General features: G+C 37.6%; 2 protein-coding genes and 1 non-coding gene across 3 annotated transcripts; all 3 read right to left on the bottom strand.

Annotated features, from left to right (window-relative positions):
- Nucleotides 1-2,373: 2,373 nt before the first annotated feature.
- LOC128462790 (taste receptor type 2 member 40-like) lies at nt 2,374-3,360 on the bottom strand. The gene has a single exon (XM_053447974.1). It carries the CDS (start codon nt 3,358-3,360, stop codon nt 2,374-2,376), a length of 987 nt encoding a protein of 328 aa, XP_053303949.1.
- A 4,576-nt stretch (nt 3,361-7,936) lies between these two features.
- On the bottom strand, nt 7,937-8,923 carry LOC128462631 (taste receptor type 2 member 40-like). The gene has a single exon (XM_053447963.1). The coding sequence runs from the start codon at nt 8,921-8,923 to the stop codon at nt 7,937-7,939; it is 987 nt and encodes a 328-aa protein (XP_053303938.1).
- A 5,708-nt stretch (nt 8,924-14,631) lies between these two features.
- On the bottom strand, nt 14,632-14,704 carry TRNAT-UGU (transfer RNA threonine (anticodon UGU)). Its single transcript has one exon. It is a non-coding gene; the product is annotated as a tRNA-Thr (tRNA).
- Between the last annotated feature and the right edge of the window lie 2,279 nt (nt 14,705-16,983).

Raw genomic sequence — 16,983 nt, 5'->3', positions numbered from 1 at the left:
TATATAAAATAAAGGTAGTAACAAATCATTGTCTCCCTCAACTGAAATAAACACTTAAATTATTTTGAGGAGTTAAAATTAGCCTTTACATGTTTATCACTTTTGGAAAGTGGTAACTGGTTTGATTTAGTAAATAAGTGAGATTTTCCACAATATAGAACATAGTATATTTGTATCACATTGTTTCATGATGTCTTTCCTCTAAAATGTGAAGTGTCATTTTGTGCACAAAATTCACATGACTCGGGCACTATATATTAACATACAGTTGAAACACATAAATAAAAAACACAAGAGACATGAGGTCGTTGGAAAGTGTAAGGCCACAGCGCTTTATTACTGTAACAAAAAATGTAGAAAATTAGTAAAGCATAAACATTGTTAAATAACATTTGTAGGGATGTCCCGCCAAATACCATACGGGAACCGTTGGGTCGGAACACCCTACCCTTCCAAAGTTCCCCCAGGGACTGAACCCGTGGAGAAATTAACATGAAACATAACGTCGGCATACCAGCCAATTGTAAACATATCACCTTAACCCTCAGAATTCAGCCATAGACTCCGTTAGGATAAATAAAAGTGAAAAAATTGGGGAGGGAGGGTGGGGATTCACTGCTTTAACGGATTCTCTGCTTAATAAGCTGGCAAATATTATCTGACCAAAGGCGGGAAAAGGGGGTCCCATAAATAGACAGCCAGAAACCCCACCCAAGCAGGACAAGGAACCCTATAGGATGTCCTACAGATGACCCCCTTCTACATCCTGACAGCAGCTTACTGTTAATATAGGCCCAGTCATGCAGCCCTTTCTCTTATTATCCAGGGCTTGTCTTGATCCGTTACACTTCTACCTAGAGTAGCAGCTAAATACATATATATATATATATATATATATATATATATATATATATATATTTAAATACTTAAATATATATTTTTTAAAATAAATAAATATTTAAATACTATATATATTTAAATAAAACAATACTGTGCAAAGCTTGTGGGCAGGTGTGAAAAATGCTTTAAAGTAAGAATGCTTTGAAAAATAGACATATATTTTATTTTAATTATTTAACAAAATGCAAATTGAGTGAACAGAAGAAAAATCTAAATCAAACAGCATCATTTGTGTACATTTCGGCAGCCTCAGTTGCTTCTCTTTCTTCATGCGATCCCAGACAGACTTGATGATGTTGAGATCAAGGCTCTGTGGGGGCTATACCATGACTTTCAGGGCTCCTTTTTCTTATTTACAGTGAAAATAGTTCTTAATGACTTTGGCTGTATGTTTGAGGTCGTTGAAATGCTGCAGAATAAGCTTGGGGCCAATCAGGTGCCTCCCTGATAAGTATCTACCTGTTCTTCAAGCATTGAGAAGACCATTCATTCTGACCAAATCCCCAACTCCATTTGAAGAAATGGAACCCCAAACTTGCAACCATGCTTCACTGTTGCCTGCAAACACTCTTTGTACTGTTCTCGAGCCCATCGGAGAATAAACTGTCTTCTGCTACAGTCAAATATGTCAAATTTTGTCTCATCAGTCCAGAGCATCTGCAGCCATTTTTCTGCAACCCACTTTCTGTGTTTTAGTGAGTTGTTTATACTTGCTTCATGTTGGAGGCATAGTTTTTTGGCTGCAAGTCTTCCATGAAGACCTCTTCTGACCAGACTTCTCCGGAAAGTAGATGGGTGTACCAGGGTCCCACTGTTTTCTGCTAATGCTGAGCTGATGGCACTGCTGGACATCTTCCAATTGCAAAGAATAGTGAGCATGATGTGGCCTTCAGCTGCTGCACTTTCCTTGGGCAACCACTGTGAATAAGGTCCTCAACATTCTGTGCATTCTCTAAAAGAGCTTGGATGGAACATCTGGAAACCCCTGTCTGCCTGGAAATTAATATCTGGGAGGGACTTTGATGATTCACCCTGTGTCTTGTTGCAGTGCTCAGTTTTGCCATGGTGTATGATGACACTAAATTGTCTTCAGTACTGTTAGTAAATTTGACTGTTCCTCGCTCATTTTTATTCTACACATCTCTTTCTGCTTTGGTTAATAATTGTGTTTCAACCTACATATGTTTGTTAAATGATAAAAATTAAATAAAAGTATTTTTGCAAGCCTGCCTAAAACTTTTGAACAGTACTGTATATGAAATTGAACTATTTTTTTTTTTTTTTACTTATAGTCATATCTACAATAAAGAATGGTAAAAAAAATCCCTGAAATCAATGATGATAAATCAAACTGGGAATATGATTATGAAACACAGTGTATTAAATTTGGATCGCTTTCTATGCATTTGTAACGTATGTCAATGGATACACTGAGAAAACATATGTTAGAAACAAAAACCTCAGTAGGTACTATTATCGATTTGTTAAGTAATCCGGTGTTTTCTGAGAATTTAGCTCAACAAAGATAATTTTCGGTATCTTTGTGTCTTCGTTTCTCAATCTGTCACAAAGTCGGAGTAAGCTCAACAATGCTTTTTTGAGTTTGGGGCTTCCAAGGATCAGTATAAGAGATTGAGCTGGGGAGTAGGTATATATGAATATAAGGCAAACACAAAACCCAGGGCTGCTAGGTGGAAAAAGATCCACAAACATTATAATCTCAGAAATGTAGAAGGACAAATAGAGAATAAGAAGACAACCAACAGTACGGGCAGCTCGTTCTCTGGCTTCAGCACGAGGACTATTAGCTTTGCTTGCCTTTTCTACTTTGTTTTTAGGAGATGCAAGTGACCTAAGGATCAGTCCATTGGAGATAGCGACAAGAAGTAAAGGCAGGGAACAGCCAATAATATTGCTTGGAAGCAGGTATGTGATATTTAGCTTGGGAACATTAATTTCCAGACTCTGGTTGCCTGTTATGTTCTCATTGATTTGGTCTCTATAGGTGCTCCAGACAGCTGGAACACTAATAGCTACAGAAGTAAGGACAGAAGTCACAAGAAAACATGGAACTAGAGTGGAGATTCCCAATTTCAGGCGCATCAGGAAAGGATGGGTAAATATGACAATCTGTAAGCAGTAGTAGACACAAAGGCAGACAGTAAACCAAAAGCTGGAGAAGACAGGGAGGAACAGCAAGGCATTGAACACAGAATAAACTCTGTCTGAGAAGTATAGATCACTCCATAAGAAACTCAGGAAGTCATTTGCTGTCATCACAAACTGGAAGGTAATATTGGATATTCCAAGAGTGACCAGGATAAGGTCAGAAGAGCCAAGGCTCATACCCTTAATTTTTTCAACCATATTTATGGTTAATATTAAGCAGTTTGACACAATGCCAATAATGGTGGTAGCTGCCAGGATAGCCATAGATATGATGAGGAAAATGGGTAGCATAATCTGCTTTAGGTCAGCTCTGATGATACATCCACAGCTCTAGGGTGGAACTGCTAAAAGAAAACAAAATATTAAAACTGGAAAAGCATATGTTTTTGGAATTACTGAGAAAAGTAATTTTCCTGGTAAAAATAAGTCATTTGCACACAAAATGTCAAATTCATAAAAGGAGCTCCAATAACTTATACCCCAGCTTGTTTCCAACCCTTCATTAGCTATAAATTATTCTTATTTATGGTTGCAACCACATACCTAAGATTATAAACAGTTATAACGTTAACTTTGGTATTTAGATATAGACTTCCTTAAAACAAAGATAAACTACATATTAAGTAACACACCATAAAATGCAAGACATATGACAAGGACCAGGTAGAAAGATGTGTAGATTAAATGTGATGGCAAGTTAAAGTGGCTTTAACTTACCATCAAATTCTGCTTCTACTGAAAAACAATAAGATTGTTTAATATTTTTGGTGTATTCTCATGGTTCTGTCTCACCTTTGATTTGTTAGTGATCTCTTCCTAGGTTTCTTCCAAGGAATACTTCTATATAACAATACCCAGAAGGGAAGAGTTGATGGTTCATAGAGATACAGAGATGGTATTCATTACTAACAATAAAAAACATCATTATATCTTGCCTTTTAGTAGTAAAAGTCACATTTTGTGTACCAAACGACTCTCCCTTTACCAGGGTTTATTGTTAATGTACTCTGTATAATTGCAAACCAATACAATACACACTTAAGCAAGCACAGGGTAGGACTGGCATCATTCAGCCAGATGGGCACATCCATCTAAGTGGCCCAATAAAGCAGTCCAAGACGTATCTGTTAGGCAACAACATGCTCAATGTGCACTATCCAGTCCTGTCTAAATTACATTTACATGTTACTCTATGCTCGACGTGGAATTGCACATTTTATGCAACACCCGAAAAAGTTTTACATACCGACCAAAAATGTTTAAATCAGAGCAGCTGAAACTAAACTAAACTAAACTAAAATGTTTGACATGTGGATTTACATTTCGTCAGTGTTTCAGTATTTTAAATCTAACTATGTCTATTGAGATAAAACTAGAAATTAAATACTTGAGAAAGCTTTCTTTACACCAAAAAGAGTGCAAAAAAACTAGTCTCCATATTATAAACACATTTCAGTGTATGTAATGATAGTGGGTAATGCAGCAATTTATTAAAATAAGTATTAATAAAATAACATTATTAAACAAAATGACTATAATTAGCGCTACATGATTTAGAATTTTCCCCCCAATTACCTGAGGTTTCTCTTTTGTCCTAAATCCTTATGCACTCAATATAAAAAGGCCTTGCACATTGATATTGTGATGCAGGCAACTCTGCCAGTTTATTGGGTCTCACCCGTCTCACGTCTGTGCTGTTGTATGTCGGTGAAACTCTTAATTGTGATGGGAAAGCCCTTTATATTCTTCGAAGCACCCCAGCAAAATGGGGAATTTCTTTACTCCAGGCAGGGTTAATTACATATGTTGATGCTTTTGTGATTTCCACAACGTCCTTAAATGATAGGTTGTCTGCCCTTTTCCTTTAGGAAAATGCAGATTCCCTGTTGGATTGTTTCACTCTGAACCCTTGAAGTACTCTCCACAGATTAACACTGTATAAGCTATTTTAGTGTTGCTTACTATAACATATGGGCAAACGGGTATGAGCTTCATTATTTTATAGCATACTGATTATTAAATATCTTGGGGAAATAGCGTGCTAACTGACTTTGATATAATAATAATTATTATTTTGTATAGCACCAATATATTCTGCAGCGCTGTACAATGGGAAAACGGGACATAAGAAGCAGTACATAACATAACAATTTGACTTACAGAAACAACAGGTAAGCAGGGCCCTGCTCAAACAAGCTTACAATCCTTTGCCACAATGTGTGTGAAACTGAGAAATAAATCTCCCTAATATTCAAGAAAAATTCTGCTTTGAATGGAACAAAACTAAAAACCAGAAGAAAGTCATTCACTTGTTCAGTGTTTGCAGTGATATGGAGTTTACACCAGTGGTTAAGATTAGTGAACCTAATAGCAACACTCATAGAGCAAAGGGAGTGAAACAAAGTAATTAATTGACTTGAATAAATTCTCCAAATGAGGGTTCAATCTAAAATTATAGAGTAAACTTTGTATCGGGTGGCTAGCATTCTAGTCCGTTTGACTTTTAACAATATATCTCTACTACTAGCTGAGATTGAGTATAGTTGTAGCTGAATTATCGTTCCCTGAGAGTAGTCTGAACCTGATCCCTTCCACAAAACATGCATCAGGTTCAAGTTGCATGCTTTCCTTCACAAAAGCACACACACAAATACATTCTCTCTCACTTTCCCTTCCTCCTTTGCTCCTTTATGTTCATTTTCTCGTCTCTCTTCTTTTTTTCTCTTACCTCTTCTGTCCTCTCTTTCTCTAGCTACCATTTGCTTTAATCCTTGTTGTCCTATGGTGGGAGCGTGAGGCCTATTCCTATCCCTTGCACTGTGGGTGCTTCAGTGCGGAGTGTCAGGATATGATGTCATATCCTGGTACTAAGCATCAATAGCAGACACACAGCATGAGCGAATATTGATGCAGAAACCCCAAGCAAGAGACTTTACAAAAAAGTTCAGTCTGCAGGGAGTTGGTCTCCAGAGACACACTGTCCACAGAACACTGATGACTAGAAAGTCATACATAGGTTAAGTAAAAAAATAACTGAAACATAATATGTAAGTCATAAGAATCCGTCTATTTAATGTTTAAACAAATTCAAAAGATGTTCAGCAATAGGATAAATGAGTGCAATTTAATTCCAAACGTGTTCCAACCCACTCAGGGGTTTTTATCAAGGCTTGTTACATTTACTGTAACATATAGTTATGTTTGCTCAAAGTCCATTCACGTTTTTAAACCCATATCAAGATATATGTAACACAATAAAGATGACAAAAAGACATCACATGACTCACTCTTATTAGAAACATTTTAATTGCATTAATACCGGGGTTTAGACTAAATTAAAATTCTAATTGTCCTATTTTCTAATTTCCAGTTAAATAAAGCAGATACAGATATCGAAACAGGAATTGTTATACAGCATTTTATTAAAATGAAAACAGAAGTCAAGTATCCTCCATAGCTTATAGCATATTTAATTTTGTAATTGTGGCTGTTTGTCTGTCAGTAGTGGTTGCAAATTTTTGTGCTTCTCATTTTACTCCAAAATGGTTGAAATATGTGTTATTGTCTAACATACTGATACTGAAAGGTTTCTGAAGAAAAAACAAAGTTACCATAGGCAGCAGGCCTATATACCAATATAGTATATGCAACCCTCTAAATGTAGCTAATGTGCACTAAAGTAAATATAAAACCGTTGAATGTTTGGTTAAAGGTGTTGTCCCACTTAGACAAGAAGTTCATTGCATTCAGTATGTTAGAAGATTGGTAATGTCATTCTTTTTTATTCCTAACAAAGGTACAAACGTTTTTGACAAACGTTTTCAGCAAAAATGATGAACGATGCACATATTACATGATCAAATAATGATTTCTGTGAATAACGCTGTATTTGTTACAGATATGTTAAACATAGCAGAGTAGATGGAACAGCATACCTCCCAATATTTCAAATGGCCAAAGAGGGACGCCTTTGTTTGAGGGGGTGTGGTTGGGGGTGTGGCTGTGGTTGGGGCTTTCCTGAGACTTTTTCATAAGACTTTATGTTATTTATGTAACAGAGTGAGGCATTTACAAGAAAATAAATACATTTTTCTTTCTAAAAATATTTTCTGTTGTTTCTATACAAATTTTTGTCGTCACACACTGCCGTCAAATTCTATTAAGGACCAAAAGAGTGACACTTTGGAGGTGTGAAACAGCAACTTTAAAGAGATGTATTTTCCTTTTAATAGCAGTCATGCTGTGTATAATTAACTAACCTCCTTAAAAGCACAAATATGTGGAAGTGTATGTACAAATATACTTCTTTTCACCAATATTAATCAGGTTTCCATGTTTTGTCTTTAATTCGCCAACATTTCTATAATGTATATATTAAGGGTTGGCAAAAGAGGCAATTAACTTTGTTAATCGGAAATGCATTGGGCCACTACAAAAAGCTTTTTAAAGTTGTACTTACATTTCCATAGGCAACCATCAAGGTGTATAGAGTCACAGGGTTTTTAGGTAGCATTTATACCCTTGCTGCATTATTTTTGTGTTATTTTAGTGGGCCTCTAACAGATATGGCCGAAATGTTGTTGCCTGCCAAATTTATTTTGGGTTGTTGTCTTAAAGGATCAATTCGCTGAATATTGCCAACCTTTTTTCTGTTCCCTATTATTGAAATAATAGTTAACGTTAAACAGATGATCACAAAGCAACTGGTAAACTCATTTACAATTTTAATACATTTAGATGTGTTTTACAAGATGATTAGATAAGCAAGTTTTCAAAGATTAGTTTCATATAATGCGGTATTTTCCAAAACAATTCAAAATTGGAATACCAAATAGAAAGTTTGGTAATAAACCAAAGAGTAAAAGCTTCACTTGGTTGTTTGAAGGGTTTCTTTTTTAAATATAGGATTGATAAATAAGACATTAGTAGTTTTAGATCTTTTTCTATTCATTCCTCCTGTACGTCGGAGTAAACTGAGAGACACCTGTTTCAGTTTTGGGCTTCCAAGAATCAGCACAATAGACTGTGCCGGAGAATAACTATATATAACCATCAAACAGGCACAGAATCCGGGGCTACTTGGGGGGAAGGCATCTATAAACATAAGGATTTCCGATATATAGAAAGACATGTAGAGAAAAAGGAGACAGCTTATTGTTCTGGCTGCCCGCACTCGTCCTTCTGCTCGAGCACTGGGCACTCCTTTTGCATTTCTATCTGCCTTGTATCTGTGCGCTACAAGGGACTTGATGATCAGTCCATCAGCAATCCCAACAAGGACCAGAGGTAGAGAGCAGCTAATGATGTTAGTGGGAAGTAGATATACGATATTAAGTTTTGGAACGGAAATTTCGGTGCTCTCGTTGGTAGACGTGTTTAAATCCTGGGCATCTCTGTACACGTTCCATGCAGATGGGAGGCCAGTTGTTACAGAGGTGAAAACAGAGACAATTAGCAACTGTGGAATAAGCTGAGATAACCCCATCTTCAGCCTGATTAAAAAGGGATGTGTGAATATTACAATTTGCAAACAGTAGTAAACAGAGAGACAAACAGTGAACCAGAAGCTGGAGTAGATAGGAAGGATGAGCAAGACTGTGAAGGTAATGTAAACTTGATCCGAAAAATAGAGGTCAGTGTACAGAAAACTCACAAAATCATTAGCTAACATGGTAAACTGGAATAACACATTGGAGGCCCCAAGTGTGACCAGAATGAGGTCTGAGGAGCCAAGACTCTTTCCCTTGGCCTTATCCATGAGATTCACTGCAATAATGAGTGTGTTCGTGAAGACCCCCACCAAGGTGCTCAGTGTTACAATAGCCATGGAGGCAATAATAAACACAGGAAGCATGGGTAGTGGTAAGTAAAAGATATTATATTGAAGGTACCAAGGATGATTTCACAGTCTGATGAAGACAAGCATGTATCATCTTACATCAACTGATGTCTTCAGAAGATCATGGATGTGAGCACCTTCCATTTACTTTAGTGAACCTGAAAAAGAAGAAGGACATCAACAATTGTTCAAAACTGGAACTCACATTACCCCAACAATAGTAAAATTCTTGGGATATTGCCTACATTCTGCTGTTTTCAGCAAGAGAACTACTACCCGCTGCTTCTTGCGTTAATACAAAAATAAATCAGAACGTTAAATTTGTTTTTTTCTAGTTACATGATTAACTTTTCTAACAGGTAATATTTACCTGCGGTTTGTTATAATGGTGAATTGAATGATTGTGGATTTGCATGGTATGTGAAAATAGTTAATATATGAGGTGTGTATAAAATATATAATAGGTATTTATATAACATGTTGTATAACGTGTAGATTGGGTACAAGGTGTGTCCACATGTATGTGAGTTATGTATTGTCTGTATATGTATTGGGTGGGTAAGGTGTGTATTGTGTATATAACAGATATATAATATACAAAATACGTTTTCTGTTCTATAGTAGAAGGAAACATTGAATTTTAACATACTACAGTATTAGGCCTCTATAAAATAAATCACTCAATTTCCTTTTGATACTTATAGTTCTACAATATGTTGTTTTGGGGTTTTGCCAAGTGACATTATAAAGAAAAAAGTTATCTATGGCGAAAATAGAGCATTGTATAGATATTGCAATTCTTCTCATAATTATTCATTTAGTTCTTTGAATAAGTCTGCATGTCTGCAGGTAAAAACCAGATGGTACCACCACAAAAATGATTTTAGTTTCATAAATGAACTGAGAGGCAAAAGTGACAAAAGAGTAACAAGTAACTATCGGGCTACAGTATTTTCTTACAAAAGGTGAACTCAGACAGAGGGATAGAGTTTTTGTGGGTGAATGCTAACATTTCAAACTTATCGTTAGGGCAAGGATGAATTACCTTAGATATACAACAGTTACCTCTGTAGTGACGTCCTCAGGATTCGTATTAAGCAGGGCACAGGGAAGCCTCTCCTAACCGCAGATAGTATGGATAGGGTGCCAGTGGGTATATTAATGAACATAACTGCAAGGGACTGAAGCATGCATAACTATCTAGCTAATAATCCCATATCTAGCTATCATGTTATCACTGTGCCTAAAATAGAATACACCATTTGATTCCGCTCAAAAGCTGCTCAAACAATACTAACACCTAATGTAGCTTTCTGACTAGTCTTAACACCATCGACACCTCTGACTGTTCAAAGAAGTAACGTAAATTATTGATATAACAAGACTCGGGACACTGACAACCTAAAGGTTATGAGCCTCTTTCCTGTAAGCTCGCTGTATAGAGAATAGTCAACCTAGCTATGCATTTGAATCTACACAACTGCTAAAGTGGGTGTTAAATTATTCTATACCAGCAACAATAATCTGCCCAGGATCATGAATCCAGGTAGTGTTAATCAGAACTTCAATGTGACAAAGAGCTAAGGCGTCTTTCATAAACTGGCTTTTTTCATTTTCCCTACAGGAAACTAATGTAAATATACACAAAACTAGCACAAACTCATGTAAATATACAACAAACTAGCACAGTGTGTTAAATTACTTAAGCACTGGGCATGGTTGTTCCATAATGATGATATTGGCAGTCGACTCTCTAAAGTTCTCTCATCTAGTGAAGTGTAATCAGCACTGCTCTCTCGGTAAGTCATTGGTACTATTACATTATTAGAACTCCCTTTCTTGTTGGCATTGTGTTGGTGGAAATGAGAAAGTATGCTCACCCCGCTGTGGTGTGATGTCCTTCTGACCATCTACTACTGGGATCCAATGTGAAGACACTTTATATGACTAACCTTGTCTCTGTAATTAAGGGGCGTGCCTGGAGTTCAGAGCTAATTACACATCACAATTGCCTTTGGATTCCCCAAAACACCTACAAATGATAACTTGGCATAAAACCAAACTGTGACCATTTTTTTCTAAAGGAAAATTATATTTGCTTTGTTGGTTTTGTTTTGACACAAGTTATGTTAGTTTCACTGTAGTTATTTTGGATTAGAGTTTACCCTTTCATTACTATTTAATTACACAGTACCAAGTGGGATTTTAAGACAATGTGGTTGGCCTTCCATTAACGCAAAAACAGAAATATAGACCCTGAGGATTAAAGTATATATCCAAAGCTATAGTACCAGCCATGTATGATATTCAAGATTGGCGGGGTCGGCTCAGAAGGTCATCCATCATTCTGTGAATATACAAACAAGACTGCCACTATACGCAGAAGCCTTGGGTGTACAATCAAATGCAGAGCCTCAGCATGTTCCAATCCTTGCCTGTAATGGTATAGCTGCCAGTTTCCATATTAACCTTAAAAAATAAAGTTTGCTGAAAGCTGGCAGCAAATCTGTTGTTTTTGTCAGCTTGTCAGCATGCAGGAACACGAGTTAGGTTAGATGCTCTCTAATCTAACAAAGCACCCCACAGACAAAAAATGTCACGCACACAGACATACATTTATATACTATGGCTTTTATTAAAAACTGTCAATCAGTGTGTTTGTGTAATGCAGCTCCCATGACCCTCAACCAAAATGATGAGGTGGATCATCACCAGTGCTGTAAACCAAAAAGGCAGGTGTACCACAGGTAAGTGAATTCATGTTACACGGTTCTTCTTGGATCTGTTATGAATTGCCCCCAGAACAGTCAGTTATTTACATTTGCGACAAATAAAAAACATCTGCTACCTTAGTGTACTTTACCGCAAATTTTGGACACTGGGGACATTGAAAAATACACAGTATATGCTTTAGGAACTCTGACTCTCCTTGACTGGTTTGGGCAGTATTAGTTGGGTGAGCTGAGGGAAAGTATAGCAACTAACTGTTAGTACTAATTGCCTCCTTTTGTTTAAGATCTCAGGTTAACCAAAGATAAATATAGCCCCTAAACAAATATTTTTAAACACCAGGTAGTGTTACTAAATTAATTATATTATGCTAAAGAATGAAGATAGTTTGGTGCTAGTGTTAGAATGTTGTAACAAGCAATTATTATATGGGATGCAAACTAAATACAAATGTTTTGAGTAATAGTTTGAAGAAATGTTTGAGACATTTGCAGTGTAAAGCTCAAAACCCTGTATAGAACCCGCCACAAAGCTTTCTTCTCTGGTTTCCCAAATATACAAATATATCTTCTATGGTTTGGGTCCTTAAGAAACACTCATGTCATCTTCTAATAATGTTTGTTTTAGTTTAATGACACATTGATGCTTCTTCCTCTGTGCCAAATCATAGTGTTTATATGAGACAAGCTACAGTGTTGGCTGTAAAACCTTGTAGGTGTCACCACCTTGAATAAGCTCATACAAAGTTTCTAAGTAGAACCCAACTGAAAGAGAAAGGGTTGCTCTAGGTTTTTAGGACCCTAAACAAACCTATTTAGATGCCATCTTTTTTTAATACAAATGATTAAAAGAATAGTTTTACATAAACTAAGGAAAGCTATGCAAGTCTTAAGACTTAGACATTTAAGAATCCTATATGCTTCAGGATATTTTTTCTCAGGTGCACCATCAGGTATGTAGAATTTACACCATGAATAATCAAACTCATTTTATGCATTTTACATACTTATGGTATACTAAAGTATATGTTCTAGTGACATCATTTTCTGAAACACTATGCCTTTCTGAACGTCTGAGGGCCCCTTTTCACTTGTCACCTTTGCTACTTCTATCGTCTGGGTTTAAAGGCTATTTGTGGGACAATAGGGAAAATATTTCTCCACTTTTGCAGCCATGCTAGCGGCAATAAAAGTAAATGAGAGTTGCCATCTGCCTGTTGCCCTTTTGCTGGGTTTTCTCGAAGGCCATTCTAGGACTGACTGTGTGACACTTTAGCAGGGGATTGCAATAACTGGCTTTCTGGTGGTGATTTCAGTAACTGACTAGCGGGCAATGACTTCAATCCTTGTCCCTGGGATCCTTGTGCAGATACTGAGCTTTTCCATGCCTTTTGAAAGAGCTCTTTATTTATCCATAAAGTAAATAGTTCTGTTCTGACACAGTAGCCAGGACAACAGTGGAGGCTACTTTATGAATGCATGAGTTCTCTTTATTGTGCAGTTACATGAGTGGGACACCAGCATGCATTGGACTAGTCAGAGTATATTTGGCAAGGATGAGAGTGTCAAAAGTGTTTTGGCCACTCTTCAGACATCTAAAATGTCCCAGTATAAAGTTTCAGGAGCTGCAGTCAGCAGTGTGTTGCTATCCATTTTGGCCAGAGATATGCACCAATGTTCTTATGTGTGTAGACAACCCTCCTACTTATTGAGTTTAGTTGTTTCTGCCACATCCATTGCTAACATGTGTAGAAAATCAAGCACATATGTAGCCACCTCCATAGACAAACATTGGCACTTTAACAGGTCATACTGAAGACCTCAGTGACATTAAACTCATAGGATGCCACCTTTGACACAAGTCAGTTTATGAAATTTCTGACCTGCTAGATCTGGCTTGGCCCACTGCAAGTGCTATTATTGTGAATAGGAATTGTCTAGGAGTAACACCAGCTCACCAGAGCTGAAACTCATAGAGCATAAAAAACACATCACTCACTACAGAATTCCAAACTGCCTCTGAAAGCAACATAAGCACAGGCACTGTGCGCCAGGAGCTTCATGAAATGGGTTTTTGTCAAGCAGCTGCATGCAAGCCGAAGAAGGCCCCTTCCTGTTTCAGAACGAGTGTGCCCCCATGCACAAAGCAAGGTCCATACACACATGGTTTGGCGAGTTTGCTGTGGAGGACCTTGAGTGGCCCACACAGAACCCTGACCTTAACCCCACTAAACACTTTTGGAATGTCAATTGCTAGTCAGGCCTTCTCATCCAGCATCAGTGCCTGATCTCATACTCTACTGGATGAATGGGCTAAAATTCCCTGAAATGCTCCAAAACGTTTTGGAAAGCCTTTCTAGAAGAGTAGAGGCGGTTATAGCCACAGGAGGGGGGGGGTAGTAACTCCACATTAATGCCCACGTTATTGGAATGGGATGTCCAACAAACTCATATAGGGTTGGTGGTCAGTTGTCCATATAAGTTTGATCTTATAGTGTAGTGCATATAGTGTAGTGTAGCAAAGAGACATTATCATTATGCACTGTGTACAGTAGCGCTGTGTAATATACATTTCACATTCACCAACTACAAAACAGATGAAGTGGGCTCATAAAAAATCCATAATACGCTGTAAAATTGCAAAAAAAGCAAGTCTTAGCTTCTTTTATTGGCAAATGTTTTGTTATTGGTAATTTTGCTATTGTAATAGAGGTTTGAAACCTGCTAGCACTCAAAAAATAAAATACGCTGTAAGCTGGCTAAAATAATAAGTAGTAATAATAATAATAATAATGCTTTGCCAGTCCTAAAGTGTCTGGTGAGATAGCTGCTAATGGACCAACTTTTAAAATATATATGAAGTTTTTTATCATTAATTTAATTTGATTGCAAATATTTCATTTTAATGTTCATAAATGCTTAAAGTACTGCAAAACAAGTAATGTTAAACAATTTTGCAAATCTAGAATGTGGAAACAGAAAAAAAGAAGGTGCAGGCCCCAGCGAGATTTGAACTCGCGACCCCTGGTTTACAAGACCAGTGCTCTAACCCCTGAGCTATGGAGCCGGCTGAATAGTGCGGTGCGCAACTATCCATCTAGCATCAATTTTAGAACCGTTTCCAACGACCGTTTCTTACAAGAATCCTGATTGGTTAAAGTTTCTGGCTTCATCGTAAGGTAAACGTAATAACAACATGGCGTTTAGTGCGGTGTTAATTCATCCAAATACAGTCATATTTCAGTTGCTCTACATACAATGTTCAATTGCTACTTGATTTCACCTACATTTAAAGTGTAACTTCAAACTTGAAATGCACACATCACGTATCGTGACTCCCATAGGGGTAAAATCCAGGGCCTGGCTACATCTGTGTAAACAGTAATTATTGCTTATTATGCACAGCTAGAAAGCTTTCATCAGCGTCATTGTGAACACAGGGATTCACGGAGGGCACCAGAAGGCTGTTTCACCAGCAGCTCCCAAGAGGTAGGTGTACCAACATTATAATTACAGTATCTCGATGACCCCCTATGTGTCCAATTCAATTATTAATAATTATAAGCCTCGAACGCAGCACGAATTTAACAAGGCTCGTGGGGCTCCTCAAATCCCCATAGTGTGACGCTTGGAGCCTGAGGGATAAGGATAAAGAAACGAAAGGTTCCATGTAAGTCATGCGAGTGACGTGTGTTCACTTGCCCCAGCTGGTCTTCTTATATATAAGTAGATAATGTATAGTTTGTTAATGTATAGTTTGTTGTAACGCTCTTAATGGCTGCACTTTACAAACCGCTCTGTAGAGGGCGCCCATGTGCAAGTACAGACTGACGTTGATATTTTATTTGGTCAGTCGGTGCACAGGTTGTGCTCTGCTGCCTTCCATGATATTCCGTCTCGCATATGAGCTATCCCAACATCTCAGCTAGAAAAATGGTAAAACTTCCAACAATCTGCTCTGGTATATGGCCACAAGCGGCTGTATATCTTATAAAGGCATAACATACTTTGACTGAATGAACATATACTGCTTTAAATATTATTTCTCTACAATTTATGTTCCAAACAGATACACAATTAGGGCGGCCCAACTCCCTGGATTGCACAAGAGCGTTTGGCCGAACACATTTCCAGCTTGCCAGAACACATGCACTCTATATTTACCACCAGCTTCAGCGCTCTAATGAGACCCCCTGCGTGCATGCACAGAAAGAACTCTCATTGCTTTTAGAGGACGTTCCTGTCGTTCCTTGCTTGCAAGCAGGGCCAGCAAGCAGGGCCAGGGCCAGTATAGGCAAAGTAGGCGCCTGCTTGGACTTTTAGCATTTGGTCATTCTGCCTCTATAACCTCTTTAGAACATCTTTGAAGCCGGCTACTTCAATTTACCCCGTCACACCATATATTTTTGAAAACTAGACACCCCAAGGTGTTTCAAATGCTGGTATTTTAACCCTTTTCATGCATGATATTCTACCACAAAATTTGTTGTAGTATTCTTTGGGGGAAGAGCGCTTTTTTTTTCTCCATTTTGGTCAGTCTGTGCCTATGCCCAATCTTTGAGCCCAGCCACTCCAATTTACCCCATCAAACCATTCATTTTTTATTAACTTAGACACCCCTTGGGTACTTGAAATGCTTTTATTTTAACTCTTTCTATGTTGAGATAATTTTAGTACTTGATCAAAATAATAAACTTTATTTTTTATTTTAGTTATTTTATTCTTTTTTTGACTTTTTTATGTTTTTTAAAATTTTGCTGGTACTGGATGGTTCCTCTAGTGACATCACTGCATAATTATTTTTAAATATTAGCACATTTTTTTTTTTTTATTTAGCAATTTTTTTCTCCATTTTTTTTTTATTATTATTTTTTGAATATTTTACTAATCGTATTGTGATTAGAAAGCTGGGCTCAATTGACTTGCATGGTTGAATGCAGTACCTGTATTCAACCTGCAAGTGGAGCCAGATTCTCAGGAGGGTCTGGAAAGACTCTCCCGAGGATTCTTTTCAACTTCATTGTTTTAAAGGGTGCCGCCATCTTGCGAGTGCCAAAATCACTCGCAGTGGCGGTTGTGACCGCTCTCTTTTAAAACGGGCGTCTGCCGCCATACAGTGGATGGCGGATGTTGACGCTCCGGGGAGGGCCCAGACATGGCCCCTGATGCCGATCTCGATGTTACTGAATGCTATCGAGGCATTACAGCAACGCCGTTTAAGCAAGGAAAGTGATTGCTGATTATTTAATCTAATGACGGTTCAGGACCGTCAAAGGTCGTTAACCCCTTAACGACAATCCCTGTACATGTACGGAGTTGCCGTGCAACGGGTTAAGGACAATGCCC

This window comes from Spea bombifrons, chromosome 1 (assembly GCF_027358695.1).
Source record: "Spea bombifrons isolate aSpeBom1 chromosome 1, aSpeBom1.2.pri, whole genome shotgun sequence".
NCBI classification, from domain to species: Eukaryota; Metazoa; Chordata; class Amphibia; order Anura; family Pelobatidae; genus Spea; species Spea bombifrons.
This window is presented reverse-complemented; position numbering and strand designations above follow the sequence as displayed.